The sequence below is a fragment of the Emys orbicularis genome, chromosome 1 (genome assembly GCF_028017835.1).
Source record: "Emys orbicularis isolate rEmyOrb1 chromosome 1, rEmyOrb1.hap1, whole genome shotgun sequence".
In the NCBI taxonomy this organism is placed as follows: Eukaryota; Metazoa; Chordata; order Testudines; family Emydidae; genus Emys; species Emys orbicularis.
The window spans coordinates 336,193,097-336,212,385 of NC_088683.1; the positions used below are offsets into that span (position 1 = coordinate 336,193,097).

General features: G+C 44.1%; 1 protein-coding gene across 1 annotated transcript in view; it reads right to left on the reverse strand.

Moving 5' to 3' along the window:
• DYNC2H1 (dynein cytoplasmic 2 heavy chain 1) overlaps window positions 1-19,289 on the reverse strand; it is a 370,096-nt gene that overhangs the window by 213,494 nt on the left and 137,313 nt on the right. Inside the window, exons 61-64 of the mRNA XM_065405465.1 lie at window positions 11,829-11,955; window positions 5,796-5,937; window positions 4,214-4,323; window positions 1,201-1,299 (exon numbers count right to left, since the gene is read on the reverse strand). Of these exons, the coding sequence (XP_065261537.1) occupies window positions 1,201-1,299; window positions 4,214-4,323; window positions 5,796-5,937; window positions 11,829-11,955 (478 nt within the window). The remainder of the gene's footprint in view (window positions 1-1,200; window positions 1,300-4,213; window positions 4,324-5,795; window positions 5,938-11,828; window positions 11,956-19,289) is intronic.

A 19,289-nucleotide genomic window follows, 5' to 3' on the forward strand; every position in this document is an offset into this window, starting at 1 on the left:
GTAGACTCTCTGAAGCGTATAGTTGTCAGGATCCTAGCAAGGACAGTCAGGACACAGGGTCAGAGCTGAGTCAAACCAGAGGCTGGGAGTAGTGGAGGAGTTCATAGTCAGGTTCCAGGACAGGGTCAATACCAAGGTTCAGAGTCTGAGTCAGGTTTCAGGGTCCGGTTCAAAAGGCGAAGTCCAAATCAAGCCAAGGTCGAAGCCAAGAGCTCAAGAGCAAGGAACAGGAATGGTCATGACAGCTACAGGAGATCCACACTGTTGTCTGGACATTCCTGGAATGCCCATTGGGTTTATATAGGGTGAAGAGCCAATCAGGAGCAATGAGGCTGCTGCCAGTCAGACCCCTTGAGGCAAGACTATCCATGGTTTATGTCCACAGCAGGTCATGAGCAGTGGAGCACATGCTGATTACAGCTGTTGCTGTGTGGCAGCATAGGGATGTTAGCAGCTCTACAGGCTTTGGTTCTAGCCCCTCAGGGCCTTACAGTAAGTAGTTCTTCATGGTAACAACCAATAGTCTTTTTTACATTTAAGCTACGAAACATGGCTTTATCTGGTAAATCATAGGACTTTGAAAAATCTTTATTAAAGAAGAGATTAATTCAGATTAAAGTCTGAGACTACTTTAGTCAAAAATTTTGGGTGTGGTCCCAAAGTACCTTATCTTTATTTAAAAAAAGAAAAAGAGCATGAGAAAAGTTCATCATATGAACTTGCTGCTATGAAATCATTCTGTGTGGAAGCAATATAAAGCAGGGGATAGGGTAAAGGATCTGGCCCTATAATTTTAAATAATCTGATGTCTCTGCTACTCAAGTCAACCTATCATCACTATTAAAACTGTAAATACCAATAATTTTATTTTTAAGATTAGCTAGAGCACAACATTTGTAAAAACAGGTAAACTTTTTAATGTTGAAAGTATGTAAAATGTTAATTGCATTTGCCAATTTTACATAAACTTTTGGTACAATATATATAGTTAAAGGGCTTCCCAGTAGTTTTAGAAAGAGTAAGCCAGCATATGTAGTTATTTCTTCCGAGAACACTGTGTGAAATGATATAATCCCAAGAACCTGGCTAAATCATCAGTGAATACTCTATCACACTTCCCCTCAACCCACACTATGGGGTCCTGGGGCCAGCAGAGCTCAGCCAGAATTAAAGATCTAGGATTAAGAGTAAATACTGGACCTGTTGGTTAATAACTTCCAAGCGAGATTCTTTCAAATGTATCTTCAACCATTCTGTAGCCCTTGAAGAAGGATCTATTAAAAAGGGACAAATTCGACTCTGGAAAAAAAAATTGTTATATGCTACAATCTGGTTTTAGGAAGAAAATATGAAACTAACAAATTTCTTCATTTCCAAACAATATAAATAACACTGAAGAGTTAAAAATTTCAACAGCTGTTATTATTACTGAACTGCTTGATCAAAGGAGACAGCCTAATAACAGAACCACAGCGACTGATTCTGGCAGAAAAAAGACTAATATTTTGTAATACAATTATATTCCCAGATGTTGGATCCACTGAAGTTGGACACATCTGCTCCATCTCTCTCTGCACTATTACTATATTGTCATCTACATCCACTACTACCACCACTTTGTGCCTTGTTAGAAGTATGTCTTCTCCTTTCAGCCCCGCAGTTTTCTCCTCCCTCTGACAAAAATATAGCACTTTTCATCTGTACATCTGAAGGCACTTTACAAAGGAGTATTATTATGGTCATTTTACAGACAAGGAAGTAGGTAAAGATAGTAGTTTGCCTATAGTCACAAAGAAAATCAGTGTCACAATCCTGAAGACATTATTATGTGTAGTATTCTTTATTATAATTAGTACCACTAGGGCACCATCACATTATAACCTTCATATTAATGATGTGGTAGGCTTTCCTTTTAATAAAAACTCATTTAAGTAATAGCTGTTGCCCCAACGGAAAAGCATACTTCATTATCTGTATAAGGATGGTATCAAGCTGTGTTAGCTATTAGTAAGCTGGAATGTATATTATGACTAGGTCTGCCATGCTAGAAGGCTGCAAACAGATGTATGGGATATATTCCAAACACTGAAATTTTCACCCTTGCTACACTGTCTTATACTTAAGTGTTCAACAACTTAATTGCTGGTCATTTCCTAAGAATACAGTGACCATTCAAAGAGTGGTATTGTGCTAAGTGGAAGGAGAATTTGTGGCTGAGAGGTACAGCCAGGTTTGGACTCTTGTCTTTAAAAAATCATGACCAGCCCCATTTCAACCTGCTCAAAAAACTCTTCCTTTCTTAGGCTAGGTCTACACTACCCGCCTGAATCGGCGGGTAGAAATCGATCTCTCGGGGATCGAATTATCGCGTCTCATCGGGACGCGACAATCGATCCCCGAATCGACGCTCTTACTCCACCAGCGGAGGTGGGAGTAAGCGCCGTCGACGGGGAGCCGCGGAGGCCGATTTTGCCGCCATCCTCACAGCGGGGTAAGTCGGCTCTGATACGTCGAATTCAGCTACGCTATTTGCGTAGCTGAATTTGTGTATCTTAAATCGATCCCCCTCCTGTAGTGAAGACCTGCCCTTAGACTGTTCTGGTTTAGACAGGATTACAGTAGGAAAGAATCCAGCATATTGCTGGTAACATGTTTGTATAAAACCAAGTCTGCAGTATGAGGCTCTCTGTCTACATTCCACTTTGGGGTCTAATGGGAGTGGGAAATGTGGCGTTTGAAGGAGACAAATTAACAAGAAGAAAGGGAGACAGGGATTCTGCCTTAGGGAGGGAAAGAATGCTTGGCTCCTGTATCTCATCTTAAAAACAAAAGGCCAGATTGAAAATGGACCTTGGTGCATGTGTCCACTAGGAAGGTGAAGTAGCAAGATTTGCCACAGTTACTTGGCCCACAAAACAGCCAGCCATAATTTCAATTGTAGAGACTGTTCCTTCTGTGAGGCAGAAATGCACGTTGCATGAAAGGGGATGAAACTACTCACTATAGTAAGCTTAACACATGAGAGATAATAAGTGGGAGACTATCCTAGAAAACAGTGATTGAAAAAGCAGCAACTCTGAGAAAAAGCAGGAGTCATAGTGGACAAACAACTCAACATGAGCTACCAGTATGATGCTGTGGCAAACATTGCTAATGCGATCCTTGGATGTATAAGGAGGGGAGTAGTGATTAAGAGCAGGAACGTGATTTTACCTCTGCTGAAATACCAGTACTGGTGTCCACATTTTAAAAATTATGTTGAAAAACTGGAGAGGTACAGAGAAAAGCCACAAAAATTATTTGAGGGCCAGAAAAAAACCCTACATTTAGAGGTTTAAAGAGCTTACTCTGTAAATATGATCAAAAAGAACACTGAGATGTGTGATGTTTACAGTGTAAAAATACCTTCACAGGAAGAAAATAACAGGTACTAGAGGGCTTTTTAACCTAGTGGGAAAAGGTGTAACAAGAAATGATGGCTGGAATTTAAAGCAAAACAAAGGCAAATTAGAAATAAGGCACAGAATTACTATGTTTTTAACAGTGAGGGTGATTAACCACTGGAACTACCAAAGTAAGTGGAGAATTCTCCTTTTCTAGAGGGTTTCAAGTCCTCAAATCAAGAGAGTGGATACCTTTTTAGACGATATGCTTTAGTCAAGCACAAGTTATTGGGCTCAATACAGGAGTAACTGGGTGAAATTCTATGTCATATGTCTCATACTAGATAATCTAATTGTCCCGTCTGGCCTTAAAATTATGAATTTATAAATCTGTAAAAGTGTTTGCAGGATGTGGCCATTTTTTATACATCTTGGCAATGGAATGGCTGATATGACAAAAATGCACATTTACAACACAGTGGATGATTCTCAAAAGTTTGTAATGACGCTAAAGATAACTCATGTTTGGCCTAATTTGAAGGACAGAGGGCCTTTCCTCTTGGATTTTCAGATAAAAATGATAAAAGCAAAAAAGCAAAATGCATAGATGATGGAACAATTTTGTTCCTTTCATTTTAGACAAATCAGAGTTGTATATATAAACAAGTAGCATAAATATTTTATTTCTGTAATGTTTGTGCCTTCAGGAGTACTAACAAGATCATAAAGATTGAATGAGGTCATCAAAGAACCCAGAAAAACCATCTGCTTCACCCAGTTACAAAGAAAATGTCTCCAAGAAAAGAAACAAAAAATACAGAACTGTTTACCTGCAAGATCACAAGAGCATTTTCTATTGAAAGGTCATCTGAGGGTAAACCTTCACTTTTCCAAATTAGTTGCTCACTCTCTGTGCACAGAAACCGCCTCATATCAAATTCTGGCAAATTAAAGATGGACTTATTAATTATATACCATGTACCTGTGCTGACATTTATATTCTGTTTGTGTTACATGTCACTAGTTACAAGAGATTCTGCTGTATACAATACAGTTCTGTATATTTCCTTTATAATTTTTTTTTAATTACTGATATTTTCTATAGCTCTGATGTTATAGGAGAGTGTTATTAATACATAAAGGATAAAGAAACGATTGTCTTCTGACCATCCCTCATTTTTGGAATAGGCAAATTAACCATATTCCTCCAAGTAAGGGGATCTATACTTTCCACCATTGATTTCTCTGCAGCGATTGTGTGCCTATATACAATCAAAAGACATTACAGTCTGTTCGGGTTTATGTCGTTGTGAGTTCTTGGGAAGACATACACCTGGAAGAAGAATCAATTTTTGGCACTTTCCCATCCAGGGATAGCAAACTCAGATCACTGATGATTGCTAAAGCTGTGCCTACATGTAGCTACCATACATAAGAACATAAGAACGACCATACGGGGTCAAATCAATAGTCGATCTAGCCGAGTATCCTGTCTCTGACAGTGGACAGTGCCAGATGCTTCAGAGGGAATAAACAGAACAAGGCAATTTTGAGTGATCCAACCCATCATCCAGTCCCAGCTTCTGGAAGTTGCAAGTTTAGTGACAACCAGAGCATGGTTAATAGCTTTTGATGGACCTGTTCTCTATTAACTTACTTACTTCTTTTCTGAACCTAATTATACTTTTGGCCTTCACAGCATCCCATGGCTACGAGTTCTACAGGTTGACTGTGCATTGTGTGAAAAAGTACTTTCTTTTGTTTCTTTTAAATCTGCTGCCTATTAATTTCATCGGTTGATCCCTAGTTCTTGTGTTATGTGAAGGGGTAAATAATTTCTATTCACTTTCTCCATACCATTCATGATTTTAAAGACCTCTATCATAGCCCCCCTTAATCTCCTCTTTTCTAAGGACAGTCCCTGTCTTTTTACTCTCTCCTCATATGGAAGTGTTTCATACCCCTAATAATTTTTGTTGCCCTTCTTGGCTCCTTTTCCAATTCTAATATTTATGTATTTTTTGAAATGGGGCTACCAGAACTGCACCTGGTATTCAAGGTGTGGGAAAATCATGGATTTATATAGTGGCATGATGACATTTTCTGTTTTATTATTGGTCCCTTTCCTAATGTTTTTAGTATTCTATTAGCTTTTTTGAATGCAGCTGCACACTGAGCAGATGTTTTCAAAGAACTATCAACAATGATTCCAAGATCTCTTTCTTGAGTGGCAATAACTAATTTAGATCCCATCATTTTGTATGTATAATTGGGATTATTTTTTCCAATATGAAAGTAGTGTTATTAATCTGTCAAAGCATTATGAATTTCCAAGATTTATAAACAAAAATATGTATTAAAATTATCAATCTCTCTCACTTGTCTTCATGTCAAAGAAAATAAAATACGTACTTTCAAGACCAGCTGATTTTGTCCATTCATCCAGACTAATTTTTCGCTGATCCTCTGGAGCAGCAGAAAGATAAGTAATGAAAGCAGCAGCCAACTGAGCTCTTTTAGGCAGAGTGGTTAGTTCATCTGTGATCTCTGAAACCTAAAAAAAAAAAAAAAAAAGGTATGTAGCGGATTCATGACAGATGGCACCTTCAGAGCCAAATGTATGGAGCAATGGCCAGCTTGCCACCCTACAAATATCCAGAATGGGAACTCGAGCCAGAAAAGCCGCGGAAGACACCACCAACCTGGCCCAGTGAGCCGCCACTTTATTAAGAGGTGCAACATTGGTCAATCGGTAGCATAAACAAATACAACCGGAAATCCAAGAAGAGATCATCTGGAAAGAGACTGGGTGGCCCTTGACTCAGTCTGAGAATGTGACAAAGAGTTGAGACAAAGACCTGAATGGTTTAGTCCGCTCCAGGTAAAAAGCCAAAGCTCTTCTAACATCTAAATGATGTTTAAATCTGATGGCATTTTTCCTCTCCTTTGCTCAAATGAGGCTTTGGAAAGAATGCTGGTAAATAAATCGCTTGACTCATGTGAAATTTGGAAACCACTTTAAACAGGAATTTAGCATGAGGCTGAAGGAAAACCTTGTCCCTAAAGAAAATTGTATAGAGTAGCTCTGATAGCAAAGCTCACAGCTCCCCTACTCACCTGAAAAGCTACTTTTATTGACAGGTGCAAACAGAGAACAAGTTGCTAGCAGCTCAAAAGGCAGGACCCATCAACTTTGCTAGCACCAGATTTAAACTCCACTGAGGAACCAGATTATGAATATAACACAAACACTTTAGAAACCTGATGGACATAGAGTTCGAAAAAATTGATCGGTTATCCACAGGCGGGTGGAAAGCTGAGATAGCTGCCAGATGAACTCTGATGGAACCAAGCCAATCCTTGGTGTTTCAGAAACAAAAGATAATCCAAGATATGTCTAATTGGAGCTTGGTCTGAGGGAATACCTCTTTATATGGACCAGATGGAAAATCTCTTCTACTTATCAATGTAAGTAGACCTACTTGAAGGCTTCCTGCTATTCAGTGGCACTTCCTGCACCCCCTTAGAATAAATCTGCTCTAAGTCTGTGTCAGCTATGAATCATCCACACTGTCAGGTGGAAGGCCTGAAGTTTCGGATAACAAAGGCTGCTGTGGTCCTGGAAAATGAGATCCACATCTCTCAGGAGCAACAGTGGAGGTCTGACCAATAGGGCTAGTAGGGTTGACAGCCAATCTCAATGGGACCACACAGGGGCTATTAGAATAAGGTGAGCAGAATCTTGCTTGACTTTGGATAAGACTTTGGGCAGGAATGCAACTGGAGGGAGGATATACAACATAGCTACTGTGTTGTCCATGTCCACCACCACCTGATGTGTGGAAGGAATGTCATACAAGCCAGATGGATGGCTCATAGCTTCGTGATATTTATATGGAGACTCAGATCCTGGGGAGTCCAAAGGCTTTGAATCTGAAGGTGACCTAAGTGAGCTCCCCAACCTAGATCCAATGTATTTATGACTACAGTGAGACCCTGTTGCAGAGGAGCAAAGTGAACTCCCTCACAAATATTCATAGGTTCTATCTACCAATCCAGGAAGGATAACACCTGAGTGGATACTTGGACCACCATGACTATATGATGACAGGCTGGTGAATACACCGAGGCTATCCAACCGTGTAGATGTCTGATGTAGATGTAGATGCAGTCTTAGCATGCTGCACCACAGATGTGCACACTGCCATGTGTCCTAGAAGTTTGAGACAGTTCCAAACTGTGGTGATAGGGTGCACCTTTATATCTACAGCAATGAGTTGCATCATTTGGAACATCTTCTGTGGTAGGAAAGCCCTGGCCTTTGTAAAGTCCAGGACTGCTTTAATGAATTCTGTTCTTTGAACAGGAGACAGGATGGACTTCTGGATGGACTTAGTAGCCCCAGCATGTCAAAAGTGGATTAAATAATGGCTGGAGAGTACCTGAAACCTGGATCAGCCTCTGACTAGCCAGTCATCCAGGTAAGGGAATACCTGGAGTCCTGAATTTTGCAGGAATGGCACTACTAAAGCCATACATTTTTGTGAAAATGAAAAGAGCCGCTGATAGTCTGAAAGGCAGCACTGAGAATTGGTAATGAAATCTGTTTACCATGAACCTGAGAAATTTTCAGTGGCTCTGGTGAATTGCCACGTGAAAATAAGCATCTTTTATTGATGCTAAGGAATTGTTAATAGACTAGAGTGACCATCTGGAATTTCAGATCTAAAATAGGCGTGAACCCCCCTTCCCCCCTTTGCTTTTGGGATTAGGAAGTAGTGGGAATAAAATCCCTTCCCTCTGAACATGGGAACATCCTGTATAGCCCCCACAAGGAGGAGAGACTGAACCTCCTGAAGTAGCATGCGCCCATGAGAGCGGTCCCTGAAATGGGAAGGTGAAGAGAAGTGGGAAGGGGGAGTAGAAATAAATGGAAGGGTGTATTCCAGTTCTACTATGCTTAAGCCCCCTCCGATGCGGGTACAAGCATTTAGGAAGCAGGATAGGTGGTTGGCAATAATAGGGGTCGGGAAAGATGGCACTATGGGGAGCAGTACACTGCTCTCAACCAGTGGGTCAAAATGACTGCTTAGATGATCCAGATTGCCTAGAAGAGTTGGCAGCTGAAGAGACGAATAGAGGAGAAGGATGCCTCTTGCAACCCTGACCCTCTTTTTGGACAGATCCTGGGAATGCAGCAAGAATGGCTGACACTTTTGGGAATGCTGTGGAAGGAATGGCTTTCTTTTTGCCACCGGTACATAGATCCCCAGAGACTTAAGGGTCACTCTTGAATCCTTAAGGTTCTGAAGCCTCTCATCAAGCTTTACTGGAAAACAGCAAGAGGCCTTCAAATGGGAGGTCTTGAATTGTTTGTTGCACCTCCGGGGAGAGGCCTGATTCCTGCAGCCAAGATGAACATCACATCATGATGGCGGAGGCAATAGCTCGAGCTGCAGAGTCTGTCACATCCAGGCTCACCAGCAATGCTGTTCTGACAACTAATTTGCTTTCCTCCACCAAAGCAGAGAACTCCTGCTTTGCCTCATCAGGAATCTTGTCTTTGAATTTCAGGATATTACCCCACAGGCTGAAGTCATAACGACCCAGCAGAGCTTGCTGGTTTGCAATCCTGAACTGTAAATCTCCCATGGAATAAAATTTCTGGACAAACAGATTGAGGTTTTTTTTGCTTCCGTTCCCTTTGGAGTAAAGACCTGGTGTCCTGACCTTTCCTTTTTGCTGGCAGCTATGACCACAAGAGAGACTGGAAGAGGGTATCTGTAAGAGTGCTTGAATCCCTGTGACGGGACATATCTCTTCTCCACTCTTTTGGCAGTGGGAGGCAGAGAAAAAGGAGTCTTCCATAAAATCCTGACAGGCTCCAGAATAGCTTCATTTATAGGAAGAGCTACCCTTGAGGGTCCTGCAGATGCTAAAATGTCCACACGCCCATGTGACCTTTCTTGTACCTCTTCTAGCTGGATAGCTAAAGTTGCAGACATCCTCTGCAACAAGTCTTGATGAGCTTTAAAGCCATCAAGAGGTGGGGAGGTAGACTCAGCCACTACTGCCTCATCGGGAAACAAAGAAGAAGAGGCTAAAGGTTGTTGAGGAGGTCCCTCCTCTAACTCCTCTACAGGGGAGTCCCCAGCATGCAGCTCTCTCTGCACAGTACTAATCCCAGTACCGAGGGAACAAAGATGGTGACTCTCCTGTAGATGCTCCCAGCACCTGGCTCATGTAGAGGTGCAGGAATGGAGCAGAGAGGCTCTGGAATGTGGAGGGAAGCCCCAAGGGTCCAGAAGGTATCCAGCTCTGTGTAGGCCACTGACTCTTAGAATGCTGAGGCTGTGAATGGTACCACACCAGACAGGCACCCCGCTGGGGCTGTTGGGCATGCTCAGGTTGGAACACAAAGGATCCAACTTCCGAATCTGATGTAGAGTCCATTTCTTCTGACCATGGGGGAGCTGAACCTCTTGATACTGGGGGAAAGGGGTTCCAAGCCTGGAGAAGGGGGAACCAGTGAAATCATTGCTGGCTTGCCTCTAGATGCAATACATTGTAGAGATGCTGCAAGAGTAGAAGTGGCCGGTACCAAGTAGTGCTCTGGGGCTTAAGCCGGGACCGCGGGAGTGTGGTTCCAATATCTATTCCATGCAAGGCTCCTGAATCATGGGAGAAGCCAGTACCAACAAGTTAAGCAACTCTCTGGCTGCCTCAAAACCCTTGCATGTTGACGGCATTGGAAAGGGCTGCTGAGCCTGCGGTACCGAGAGGTGCGCTGATCTTTCAGGGATTATTCTCAACAGGCCCTTCCTGGGTTCTGGAGTCAGCAATCCCTGCTGTCTCACGGATTGATTTTGGGGGGTATGACTGTTTGGAACGTCCCACTGAGACCTTGTGAACTTCTTCGAGGGTCCCAGTACCAAGTCCTTAGGAGACTTATGCAGTCTCTTCTTAGGCACCAGCGATGTAGATTTGCCTGAGAACTCTGTCAGAATGGGAGGAAGCACTCCTAACAGACTTGGATCTGCTCTGCACCCATTCAGAGCAGGAAGGTTCTGATGGCGGATAAAGTGCAGACTCCATGAGTAGGTACCTGAGCCTGGAAACCCTGTACCCTTTTCGAATGGGATTTGAACCCTCTACAAATGTGACGTTTGTCACTGACATGCACCTCTCCCAGCCACTTAAGGCATCTGGGATGTGGGTCACTCACTGGCATAGATCTGTTACATAAAAAACAGGCCTTGAAGCCAGGAAAACGGGGCATCAGTCCAGTATCATGTCCAGTGTCCCACCAGGCACCGGTAACCCCACACTAAAAAGATAGCACATTCTAAACTTAATCCTATAACTAACCATTTACAGATATACTATACAAGACTAAAAACTATTGCACAGCTACTATTTACACTGCAAATACACAAATAGTGTAAGGGAGGGAAAATATGAAGAAACAAAGATTGTCGCTCCAACAACAACCATCACTAGTGGTAGGAAAGAACTGTGGTGGGTCAGGGGCAGTGCAGCCCTTTATACTTGTGCGAAGTGGCACAAGGCACCGGAGGGCGTTAACACTTCCCCGACAGGAACTGCCAAGGGAAAAATCTCTGACAACTGTGCCTAAGCCACATACACACACTTACGATGGAATGGACACTTGCAATCACTCAAACAACTATAAAATTGTGACATTTTCATGAGTAGAAAAGCCACAGGATCATTTTGGGGGCTAGATTCTCTACAGCGACCAGTTTCTGCTTAGTGTAGCCGATGGGGCATCTCCAAAGAAGCTAGCTGCAGTTTTACAATTCCTTAAATGAGGATTAGCAGAGATGGCTTGAGAGAAAATATTCTTTTTCTCCCCAGTGTCAGTGGTTACCAAACTGTGATAAATTACATATGCCAAGATTTCATAAGTAATCCATGATTTTGGGTGCCTCAATTTCTGAGTTCCCAATATGAGACACATAAAAGCTGATTTTGAGAGATTTCTGAAAAATCAAGCCTGTTCAAGGTGTCTCAAAATTGGGAACCCAAACTCACTAGACACTTTTGATAATCTTGGCCATAAAACAGTCACATGACTGCTGAGACTCATAACAGTTTTACATCATGGAAATTATAATACATTTTATCATATTAATTAAATAATGCATTTTGGGCACATTCAGACCTTATCTGACAAGAAAACCTAAATAATGGAATAGGAGAAAGTTTCAGAAGAAATTTAAAATAAAGCTTTTGAGTGGTGACAACAGCTTTTAAATATAATGGAATAAACATTTAGGAGCTGCAATAGAGTGCCACATAATTTATATTCCATAAACACATTGTATGATCAAACAATTGCCTTTTAAAAAAAGAGAATATAAAGTATTAAGTCAAGTTTTTTTATACGGTGGCATCTATTTTATGAAAGTTTCTGTAACAAACCTGTGTGTTCCATCTCTTGTGCTCCCTATCAAGTTGATTAATCAGTACCTCTGCGGCTTTGAGTGTTTCTTGTGCTTTAACTACTTCAGCTTCAAGTTTAGCTGCTTCAGTTGTTCTACTCTGGAACCTGTAAAAAAACTATACTTTTAAATTATTGCCAATTTAACGATACTTTTAAATTAGGTGTTCATTCATCGGGACTTCATAATATGTGCTTACTATACATCCAAATATGCTAGTAAATGAAATGCAGTATATTTTGGAAAAATAATATACAACAACTTATTTGTAAAATAAGAGACTTCACTGAATCATCTAGCTTTAAATCTGTGCTAAGTAGTTGGCAGAAATCACCAATATTTTTGTGCAAATGATGTAGTGGGTGGCAGGGCCGGCTCTAGGTTTTTTGCCGCCCCAAGCAAAAAAAATTTTGGCTGCCCCCCACCCCAGCCGTGGGCTCTCACCCCCCCCCACCCCCACTAGTGCCCTCCCCCACCCGCATCCCTGCCGCCCCATCCCTGGCTCTCTCTCCTCCCCACCGCCCCAGCACTGGGCTCTCCCCCCTACCCCACTCACACCCCCTGCCGCCCCAGCCCTGGGCTCCCCCCTAGTGCTGACTCCATCCGCTCCCCCCTTGCCTCCAGCTGGTCTGGCGCTGGCAGGGTTGGGGTAAGCAGCAAGGCTCCCAGGCTGTGCCTCAGCCCAGGGTCCCTCCAGCCAGGGCTCCCGCCTCCAGGACTTGCCGGGACCCGGGAGGGCAGAGCCGGGGGACCGCCCTGACAAGGGGCTGAGGAGCCAGGGCAGGGTAGCCCCAGAGGGAGCGGAGCCCCGGAGAGTGGGATGCGGGCCCCGCACGGCAGCGCCCCGCCCTCTATGGCCCCGCTGCTGCTGCTTCTGGCCGCCCTGCCGCAGTCCCTGGGCGGCTTGGGCCGCTTTGCCCAGCCTCGGCTGCGGTGCTGGGGGGCGGCCGCCCTGCGGCATCTGCAGGCGGCTCCCTGTGCCCCACAGGGCAGCCCCCAGCCCGAGTGTCCCCCACTCAGAGCCTGCCCGGCCCAGCCACAAGGTGCGGGCGCTGCTCTCCCATGGCGCGAACCGCAGTGGCTCCAGCGCACCCCCTGTGCACGACGCGCTGCTGCTGCCACGGCTGGCTCTAGGCTTTTGATGCCGGAAGCAAAAAAAAAAAAAAAGATGGCCGGAATGCTGCCCCTGAAAATGTGCCGCCCCAAGCACGTGCTTGGTTTGCTGGTGCCTAGAGCCGGCCCTGGTGGGTGGTTTAGTAACATCCACATTAGTGACGCTTTAATGTACTTCTTATTGTAACAGGACATAAATAGCATCAATTATTTTTCCTCTTTTTAAATGAAGGAACTAACTTCATAAAAGCCCTTACATCAGATATTTCCCTTTTCCTCTTTGCATGGTGCTGGTTACGCTTGGAGCTGTGTGCACAATTTTGGGTACCATAATAAAAGGTTTGGTTAAAAATGAATTTGAGTAAAGAAATTCCACCATAGATTAGAAAAAAAGGCCATTCTATGCCTCTGTGGTATAACAGTACCTGATGGGATGGTACAAAGAAGAAAGGGAGATACTGTCACTGGTTGGTCCCAATAATGAAAAATGTCTTACTAATAAATTTCCTTTCTGCTAGCAACATCTCCCACAATTCTGGACTTCTAAGTTGCTCTCCTGTCTCTGAAGCTTATGGCAAGGACAGCTCTTCAGGACATGTTGGACACAGCAGACTCAGCAGCTTACTCCATGGTATCTGCTATTTCTATGAGTAGGTGTTTGTGGCTCCAATCTTCTGGTCTCCCTCCTGAAGTAGAGCAGACATCCAGGATTTGCCATTCGAGGGTCCGTCCTTCTTCTCAGAAAAAGATAGACAATAGACTGCATAGCCTAAAAGATGCCAGGGAAACATTGAAGTCCCTTGAAATTTATACACCTGCAATAAGGAAGCAATTCCAGCCCCCAGCAGGCTCACAAATATCACAGCTTAATACCTTGTCTCCAAGACCTGCTGATAAAAAGGGGAAGGAATTACAGGAGGTGACCACCACCCTCCTCATCACATGTGACAGAAGAATCTTTTTGACCAACGGCTAACTCTAAACATGCATTTTGACAGGCTTGTTGAGGGCAGCATACCACTGCTTGAAGATGAATCTGTTCCTATCCATACCTTTGCCAATCATCCATCCCACTTCCTCAGTGCTTGGACTCACATCACATCAGATCAGTGGGTCCTAAGCACAATGGACCTGGGATATTCCCTTCTATCTATATTAGTTGCTATCACCACACCCCACCCCCATCCCTCTTCAGGGGTCACTCTCATAAGATCATTCCTCAGCAGAAATGAATCGTTACTGTATGACCATCTTCTTTGGTCTAATGAACCTAGTTATTTTTTCTCTCTGGAATATTTGCTAATGATATTATGCAAATTTTATATTTTGGGAATAACTCATCTGACAGCAAGCAAAAGCAGAGAGGGCACGGCTGTGTGGCTCCATAATGAAGGTGCTAGCTATAGACCAAATGACTGCTTTTCAAATTTCTGAAGTGGACGCACTTGCTCATTCCACCTCAGTCCCTTCTGGGACAGGAGCCTCTGATGATTTATAGGCTTCCACAATACATAGTTTAATCCATCTAGTGATGGAGAACTTGAAAGCTCTGAGGTTCTGGCAGTTTGGGTGGAAGGACACGAATAAGGAGCCCAATCTTCTTGTGGATTCTGTGTGTTTGAGATAGATTTTCCATGCTCTTCTGACCTCTATGGTGTGCCACAGCTTTTCTTTTGGATTTTGTGGTTTTGACAGAACAAAGGAAACACAACTTCTTGGGATGTGTGGAAGGAGGAATTTACCTTAGGATGAAGGGATTCTGGCATCCTGAGCACCAACTTGTCCTCATGGAACATGCAGTAAGGCTCCTGTATAGATAAGGCTGCCAGCTCCAACACTCACCTGGCGGATATGACAGCTACTAAAAAACAAGTCTTAGTGGATAAATGAAAGGCCAAAACTGAAGTCAGAGTCTCAAAGGCATGGCTTGTCAGAGCCCTCAAAACTAGTGGTAGGTCCCATTTTTAGAAGAGTGGCCTGACCACCAGGGTTAAGGAAGCTGGCTATCTGTGGATTGTCTGCTAAGGAGCCCAAGGATCCTGTGAATAGCACTCTGCTAAAAGAAGACACCTGATGTGCAATGTTACTGGGCTGAAGGCCTCTGTTTATGCCTTCTTGGAGAAAGTTCAAAATAGTTGAAATTCCAGTATTTCAGGGATTTGCAATGTGCTCTTGCTGGATCTAGACTAGATACAGGAGTACACTTTGTGTCATTACTCTCCTAGACAAAAGCAACGTCTTAATGACTCTGGAGGGCAGAACGAGATCTTTTAGTCCTTCCCTCTCAATAGCCAGGCTGTTTCAGGTCTGGATGAAGAGGACCCTGCAAGAGGACATCCAGTCTCCACATACGATAGATGGGGGGGCCTCCAGTTTCAGCTCTACCCGGTCTGAGAACCAAGGTTTCCTCAACTAATGAGGAGTTATCAGTATTTCCATTTCCTGTTCTCATTTTATTTTCTGGACCACTCTTCCCAGTAATGGATACGGTAGAAACACATAAAGCAGGCCCTGCGGCCAATTGTGCGATATGACATCTGTCCCCATGGATATAGGGTCTGCCTCCCTTGTGAAGTATTTTGGCCTCTTTCCAGTCATATGATTTGCTAACAGATCACTTGAAGGGAGGCTGAATGTCTGAACGATGAGATAGAAAACCTCCTGATTCAGACACCACTCAGAGTTCTTGAACCCCGTGGCTGTTGAACGAGTATCCTTTTGGTTCAGACACTCTTTGATGTGGATCGCTCTGACAGACAGCCTACTTCATTATTCTGCCTACTTCATTACTTATATTGCTTCCACATTAGTACTAGATTCCTTGTTCCCAATTAGTTGTTTAAATATGCAACCCAAGTCATATTTTGTGATTGAACCAGAATGTGGTTCCCACTTAGGGTGGACTGCAAGCTTTGCAGAGCTAGTTTGATTGCTCCCAGCTCTAGGAAGTTTATGCTGTGAGCCTTCTCTTCCTCGCTCCAGAGGCCTTGAGTTGTTTCAATCTCCAAGTGAGCTCCCCAGCCCTCCAGACAGGCATTGGTTGTGAGGACTAAAAGATGTGGAAGGCAGATAAGCATGCCTTTCAAGATATTGTTGTGGGCAAATCAACATTATAAGGAGTTGAACATCTGTATTAGAACCCCTACTTGATTGTTCATGTGTTCCGGGGAGTGGTCCCACACCTTTAGTGTGAAGGCTTGAAGACTTGTGATGTGTGATTGTGCCCATGGAGTGATTCCTAAGGATGATACTATGAGTCCGAGCAGTTGGAAAGCATAGTGTTATTGTAGACCTCTTTTGGCTCTGGGTCAAGAAAATAAATTCCTGGATGAAACTAGAGAACTTTTCTTGGCACTGATGATGAAGCTGTGTGGCTGGAGAAGATTCAGCATCCAAGACATGGCCCTGTGAGCTGACTGCGATGGAGCTCTGATCAGGATGTCATTTAGGAAGTGGTACAAGTGAGTTCTCTGTGACCTGTGCCTGGCTATTATCACCACCACCATCTTTGTAAAAACCCTGGAGCCCAAAGACAGGTCGAACAGGAGTGTTTGGTACTGATAAAGTTTCCTGAGGTAGGCAAACCTCAGAAGTCTGTAGTGGCATGGTCTGATAGGGATATGGAGATATGTATCCGCACTATCTACTGAAATCCAGAAGTCCCCCCAGAACAAAGATGACACCATAGAGGCCAGGGTCTCCATTTGAAACTTTGTTTTCTTCATCCACTTGTTGAGCCTTTTGATGTTGAGAATATCTCTGATAGTCCTCATGCACTTCTGTACAATGAAGATGAAGTAGAACCCAGAGAACCGTCTCTATTACTCCCATATCCTCAATGTGAGATATTTCCTTCTGGATCAGATTATGTTTTATAGGTTTGCTGGAGCTGGGTGATTGGATGATGAACTGATGGGGTGGAGACAGCAGCTCGAGGGAATATCCCTGGCTCACTATTTCCCTGACCCACTTGTTTGTGGTAGATGAAAACCATTCCTCCAGGAAATGGAAAATCCTGCCCCCTAGATTCAGCTTTGGGTGAAGGCCTATGAGATCTTTGTCATAAACTGGATGTTGGGTGGCTGAGGTCCCTCAGGACTTCCTCCCTGGATCTCGATACCACTGTTTTCCCTTGCAGAATCTGTCGTTGTTTTATTGGTACCTCTGCGAGGACAAGAAGTGAAATGAGTGCATCTGTCTGACCAGTCTATATTCTTTCCTGAGGGCTCTCCGTGGGAAAAGAGGCACTCTTTGCATTTTGCTGCATTGTCAGCCACATTATCCAGCTTTTCTCCAAAAAGGAAGGAGCCTGTAAACTTAACTGATTTTAGAACCTGCTTAGAGTCAGTAACAACTCCCAAGGATAGAGCCATAGATGGTGCCTGGCTGAACTGGAAACCCTGGCTCGGACTGAGAACGTCATTGCATCCCTTGAGTCATCAGCTATTCAAACACTGTTGCTAGGAAGACTTTAAAGTGGAGCCAAAGTCAGGTGATCTCTGTCCTTAAGGGCTTTAAGGTCTTCCAGCTAAGAGAGATGGTCCCGCAAAGCAGGTAGCTGCCAGGGACACTTGGAGGGTAGTAGAGGAGGTTTCATAGCTCTTTTTGAGGGTGGCCTCTATATTTCTATCCATGAGGTCCTTAAGGTAGAACTCCCCTTCTGAGGGGATAACCATATCCTTGGCAAGGGACACTACAGTGGCATCAATCTTCATTATCTCCGCAACAGAGCCCTTTGGTTCTTGAATGTTACAGAAACTGAGGTTGCTCTTGTTAATATGCTTCCCCTTATCAGACTTGTTCCATTCATCCCTAATCACTTGCTTGAAGGAGAAGCAAAGGAGTACTGCAGCCTCAAGGGAGTATTTTGAGGGGAGACATTTACTCTGAGGCTTACTCTTCGGGGCCTGCTCAGATTTCAGAGGCAGATAGCTCACCTTCCTCAGTGGAGATGGAGAAAGAGAAGTCAGAGGACTCATATCTCCTGGATTTTTTTGTACTTTTTCTTTCCCTTTTTAGCCTTTTCACATTTTTTAACATGTTTAGCTTGCTTTGGGAGTGCAGAAACGCTGCTGTGGCTTTGGTGAGGACTTGTGTGACTGGCCTTTCTTAGGGCCTAGAGCCCTTTAGAGAGGTCTGTCTCACAGTCCTCCCCCAGTGGGTCCCATTCCTCCTGGGAGAGGGGTGCAGAGTCTTTGCCAGAGCCCTCCTGGGTGGTTTGTGAGAGAGGACGGCTGCTTCTTTTCCCAAGGTGCTCAGGATCCACTTTAAGACTTGGGGGGTGGGGACTTGTGGCCCCGCAAGCCTCCCCTCTTTGTTTTGAAGAGGTCCCCCAGGATTTATCGCAAGTCAAGTGGTCAGGGTCCTCCTCACTTCTGGAGCCCCTTCCTGCTTTGCACTGGCTTTCCTGGTCCATTTTCCCCCCGTTGGAGTTGCAGCTGTCTCAGTGGGTACAGGACCCAACCTGCCTGTCTGACCTGCAGCCCCTGGACCTAATGGAGTTAGGAATGGAAGGCTGGGTGCAGACTGGGCCAAACTCTACATCTGTTGATCCTGGGAAGGCTGCCTCACATATAAGTATGTCAACACTGTAATTAAACAGCTGTGACTGGCCTGTGTTAGCTGACTCAGGCTCGGGCTGCAGAGCTATAAAATCGATGGATAGACATTCGGGCTCAGGCTGGAGCCCAGGCTCTGAGACTCTGCAAGATGCTTTACTACAATCTAGGCATACACGCTTGGGTTTGACCCAGTGCTTTCTTGGCTGCTTGGTATACTTCTGAGGGGCAGAGGAGCCAGCAGAGAGATGCTGCAGCAGAGGCTCAGGGAGCGTTAAACCCCAAGTTGTTAACCAACCCAGGGAGGAGGAGGAATGCCGATGAGGAAGAACATTGCTTCCGACTGCCCCCAAAAATGGGCAAAAAAGTTAAAATAGAAGAAGGAAGGGCAGAAACAAAAAAAATTGCCACTGTCTGCTGCTGCAGAGGGAGAGAAAACTGGCGGCAAGCAGGTGCTGGGAGGGGGGAGGGAACCAGAACACGCGGCTACAAAACGCTGATCTGCCTCTTGAGCTGCAGGGAGAGGAGAGCAAACCATGTGTCCAGAATCATAGGAGACCGTAGGCTGCAGAAAAATAGAGCAGTGGATTAAAACCAAATGAAAGAAAACTAGTTGTCCTCTTTTAGACAGAGGATGACAAACAGCTTCTATCTGAACTTTTCTTAAGCCTCAGGAAGACATCTCTAGACATTTCAAGAATAAGGACTAATCAAACGCAACCGTATTTTTGCTGTGAAGCCTTTTCTGTTAAAGTAGCATTAAAATATTA